Source organism: Leptonychotes weddellii, chromosome 12 (assembly GCF_054177405.1).
Source record: "Leptonychotes weddellii isolate Sample4059 chromosome 12, ASM5417740v2, whole genome shotgun sequence".
In the NCBI taxonomy this organism is placed as follows: Eukaryota; Metazoa; Chordata; class Mammalia; order Carnivora; family Phocidae; genus Leptonychotes; species Leptonychotes weddellii.
This window is the reverse complement of record NC_138380.1, coordinates 23,796,932-23,801,846: the sequence shown is the minus strand read 5'-3', so window position 1 is coordinate 23,801,846 and position 4,915 is coordinate 23,796,932. Positions and strand designations below refer to the sequence as shown.

Below are 4,915 nucleotides of genomic sequence, written 5' to 3'. Positions count from 1 at the left end.
TTGTTTCCTGAGATTAAGAATTCCTCTTATCAGTGAGGTCATATGATACATGTCTTTCTGTGATTGACTTATTTCGCTCAGCCTAACACCCTCCAGTTCCATCCACGTCATTGCAAATGGCAAGATTTCATTCCTTTTGATGGCTGCATAATATTCCATTGTCCTGGTACAACTTCTGACTCCATACTTTTCTTCTATACTAACCAGTGTGTGGGAATGTTCCTGGAAAACATTTCTACACCAGGAGAGCTGGCATATCCTGGCTATAAATGCAAGTAACTGCAAAGCACACAAATACATCTCATTAAACCTATTCCACAAGTCAACTTCCCCTTAGCTACATATTCCAAAAATGTTCTCAGCCATTCTAATGCCACTGGATAAGACAGGAAATGTGATGGAAGGATAAGTCAAAATGGAAAGAGACAGCAATCTTAACCATTTTAGGTTAGAACATCCCCCTTGTGTAAATTTTACAAATATGAAAATGTAAATTCATTTCTAAGACCCCTAACATGGTCTTGGGCTTGTTCAAGTAAAGTCTTTGAAGCCTGAGCTTCACTAATTGCAAAATAATTCTGTCTCTGCTCAATGAGATTATGGTACATTATGTTCACTGAGAACTATGAGACTAGGTAAATTCCTTGTCCAAAGGCATGTTAATGATATCATTATCTTGACCACAGTAACCAGCACTTACCGAATACTTAGAATTCATTAAGTAAGCACTTTACATTTAATCCTCATTGCATTTCTATGAAGTAGGTTCTATTATAATTCCTAGCTTACAAATGGAAAAGATAAGGCACAGGCAGATAAAATTACTTTCCCAATTACATAGCTAGTAAATGGTGGATCTGTGCTTGAATCCAGCCAGCCTGTCTCCAGGGCTTCCACTCCTTTTCAGAATGTTAAACTGCTCTAGGAATAAGTTTGTGAATATGGCCTATGAGTTTGAGTATGAGTGTACTTCGGAGGAAAGGGGACAGGGTGAGGGCAGAATAGAAGAGGAAAGGAAATGCAGATAAATTTTTAAAAATTGAATTTGTTTTATTTCACTTTAGTGCAGCAGTTGTGAAGTTGATTGTAGGTAGTATAAAAGCCAATCACTGTTAACCAAATGCAAAACTGACTCAGCTAAAATTAAAAAACTTTCCACTCCTATTTCAGGACTATGACTTCCATAATCAAAATATCAAAATACCAAAACATACTCCTTTTCTTTTTTTAAAAAGATTTTATGTACTTATTTGACAGAGAAAGAGCACAAGTAGGCAGGGCAGCAGGCAGAGGGAGAGGGAGAAGCAGACTCCCTGCCGAGCAGTGGGAGGGGAAGCCCGATGTTGGGCTGGATCCCAGGACTCTGGGATCATGATCTGAGCCAAAGGCAGCCGCTTAACCGGTTGACTGAGCCACCCAGGCGCCCCACACAACATACTCCTTGAAAGACGTTTCCTGCTTTCACTTTCTCACCCAACATTCAATCCTCAAACCACTAAAAAGCCGACCCAGCAACATTAGTCTTCCCAAGTGACCAATATTTTCTTGATCATTAAATCAAACAGAATCTTTTCAGACCTTAGCCTGAGCATTTAGCAGCAACACAGCAAAGACAATGAAAATTCAAATCACTGTTCAGCCACTTATTAGCTAATCTTGGATCTAACCTTGGATGAATTACTTAACCTGTATCTGTTTTCCCAACTATAAAATGGGAATAATAACATCTATTCACAGGGTTCTTTCAAGAATTAAAATAGAGAACATACGTAAACCACTTAGGAGAGTGCGTACCAGAGAGCAATTTATGTTAAGAGTTACTGATACTACTCCTTGAAACTTACCTTACTAAATATACAAGACATCACTCTCTCCTGGTTTTTCTCCCATGCCTGTGGATTATCTCTTATTCATGCTATCTTCCTAACACTGACATCCTTCAACACATCTCATTCTATTCTTTGGCCCAAATCTCCCTGAGTAGGAATCCTTTGAGCTCCAGAACCCCAAATCTACCTGCCTATAGGGCATTACTACCTGGATACCTCTAATAACCTCTGAAAGATATCCAAAACTGAACTCATTACCTTTCTTCTTAAATGCATGCCTATTATCTTCCCAGGGTTGACAGGACTTAAAACCAGGGAAATTTCCTGAACTCCTCTTTACCTCTTTCATCTAACCGTTCTCCAAGACCTGTTGATTCTGCTTCTTTATCTTGTCAGTTCCAAAGCAGAATGTCTAGATTCTAACACCAGCTCTACACTTATCAACTGCATCTCACGCCAATCACTTAACCTTTTGGAAATGCAGTCTCCTCATTTACAGCCAAAGAATAATAGGACCCAATCCATAGAGTTTTGTGATGATTAAATGAGTTGATATATGTAAAGCACTTAAAATACTACCTAGTTCCTAGAAAGAGCTCAATGTTAACTTTTGTTATTATTTTATTACTATTTTGTCTGTCTCCTTCCCATCATCTCCTCTGCCCCTGGTTCAGACCAACATCAACTCTAAACTAGATTACTGTAACTATGTCTTAACTAATTAATTATCCTTCCTCTAATCTTGCCCTTTCTGATATATTCTTCACCCAAGAGGCAGAGTAATTTGAACTCAAAGTGAATAATGTCTTTGTCCTGCTTAAAATCTATTATGGGTCTCCCACAGTTCTTAGGGTAAATTCTTCAACATGCACATGAGGACTGCTTATACCCAAAATGAAAGGTATAATCTCAGTCATCCTTTAAGTTCCAGCTCCATTTTCCTGACCTAACTTGTCAGAACCAAAGGTTCTCTCCTAAATGTTCACATACCACAATTCTAATACCAACTTATTAATAATAATTAGAGATTAGGTAAACTGTCCAAACCCAAAAGAATTCAGTCCCCTTTAGTTCAAGGATCATATTCACTCATCTTTGTACCCTCAAAACTTACTCCAGTGTATCACAAAAGAATTCAATAAATGTTTGCTAAATGAACGCTAAATAATTAAGAATAATAGCCTCAAATAGTCAAAAACATTATGACACACGTAAAACTATTCCTAAAACAACCCTTACAAATAAGCTCAACATAAAAATGAGCATTCCTTTTAGAAGAAAAAAGCATTCTGAGTTATGAAAATTCTTACCTGGATGTACTTCTTGCTATAATCACAACCTGGCTGTAGAGAACTGAAATCTATTTTGTTTAATTCACTTAGCAGCTCAACTTCAGGCACTCCATTGACTTCTTTTACTAATTCAAGTGGCATATCAGATCTGCTTCAAAATGTTGTCCAAAGCAAATTCAACTAGAGCAGTTGACAGCTTGCTGCTGAAAACACAAAGACCAGTGTTTTACCCAAAGTGTAGTCCGTAATTTTAAGCTTCTTTGACTGACTTTTGCTTTTTCTTTCCTTTAAGTTGGTTAGTAATCACTCTTGGGGGTAGAGTGGATTATTCTGTAATTTTATAACAAGGATCAATACATGCATTCCCCTAAGACATTGAAACTCAAGCCTTTTCTATTTAGTTTTCTACTTAAAGGAGTACCTCTAAAAGCCAGTTTTAGGATCTGTGAAAACTACACTGACAATGTCCTTTATCAAAACTGTGCTTTAAAATGTACAAGCTACTGGGGAAGGGGAGGGTGATTGAAAAATTTGGTTTTCTTTTTTAATCCCTTAGCAGTTGTTAACAGTGTGTACTCAAATTGGGCACCAAAAGGTTATTACTCCAAAATATATCTGCTGTCTCCTTCCTCCAGCCCCTATACAATCTCGAGGACTACTGAACTGATACTAACTTGTGCTTTGTAGTCTCAATCTCATTTCTCAAACGTCTTGAGTGGGACATGCACTAGTGTCAAAACTTAAATTTTAATGTGTGAGCATCAGCCTTCCCCAAGCCAGTTGAGCTCCGTGAGGGCGGGGACTTGAACTAACTCCAGGCAGAGGCTCACAAAACGCCAAGCAAGATACTGAACACAGCAGGCTCACGCTAAAGACAAATATGAAGAGTCTTTCTGCAATAACTACACCGAATTTTGATCTAAACTAAATCAGTCTTTTTATCATACCCGTTCACAAGCCAAACCACTTCACACCCACGCAACGAACTCCCACACCGACTTATAAATTCACTCACCCACACTCTAGAGAAAAACAAGGAAGTTTAGAAGGGCGCGCACGTGACGTCACACGCACGCGGCGGCCCAGTTCTCACGCATGCGTACACGGTCTCTAGGGCTAAACTTACTGCTCCCAGGCCCGCGGAGGACGAACTGCATGCATGCTGGTTCGTAGGCCTAAGGTATCCTGGAAGTTTCGCATTATAGGTAGATGGTGCGGGCCAGGGGGAGGATGAGGCCGTGGTACAGTATCCACCAGGAATTTTCGCTGCTCCCCTCAGCCCTGCCTCCGCTCAGTCTCCCGCGGTCCAGCCTGAAGGCGCGGGAGGCGGATGCAGGGGCGGTTCGCTGGGCGATTCATAAATCCTGTAACCAATAAAAAGTCTTTTCCAAACCCCGGGCGGGATTTGAGATTAGAAGCTCCTGTGGGCAGGGCACTTCTTATAACCCCCAGTTTTCTACCTCAGAAGCAATCACCCAAATGCATATTTTACAAAGAAATAATTTCATCAATGAGTAATGCTGTTTTTAGATAGGTTGGATTAACTTCTTCATTGGTCTGTAGGGCTATAGCTTGGGGATATAATTAAGACGTATTATTAAATGTGAATCTTTTGCTAATTTCTGATTTATATTTCCGATCATTTGATGAAAGTGAAACCCACCTCAATGCAAAGACAGGGTGTAATAAATAATTACCTAAATATTTCCAAGGCTAATTTGGACTAAAATATCCGCTGTAGATACATATTTGCAGGTGGAAATAACTATGTTTAAAATAACTTTTTTTTTTTTT

General features: G+C 39.2%; 1 protein-coding gene across 11 annotated transcripts in view; it reads right to left on the bottom strand.

Moving 5' to 3' along the window:
• POT1 (protection of telomeres 1) overlaps window positions 1-4,452 on the bottom strand; it is a 120,142-nt gene extending 115,690 nt beyond the window's left edge. For 4 of the 11 annotated variants that reach the window (XM_081800159.1, XM_081800153.1, XM_081800161.1 and 1 more), the window contains exons 1-2: window positions 4,248-4,452; window positions 3,140-3,324 (exon numbers count right to left, since the gene is read on the bottom strand). In XM_081800159.1, the coding sequence (XP_081656285.1) occupies window positions 3,140-3,262 (123 nt within the window). In that variant the 5' untranslated portion in view covers window positions 3,263-3,324; window positions 4,248-4,452. Of the gene's footprint in view, window positions 1-3,139; window positions 3,325-4,068; window positions 4,088-4,136 lie in introns of those variants that run through there. The other 7 variants (XM_081800155.1, XM_081800162.1, XM_081800163.1 and 4 more) reach the window with 5 other exon arrangements.
• Between the last annotated feature and the right edge of the window lie 463 nt (window positions 4,453-4,915).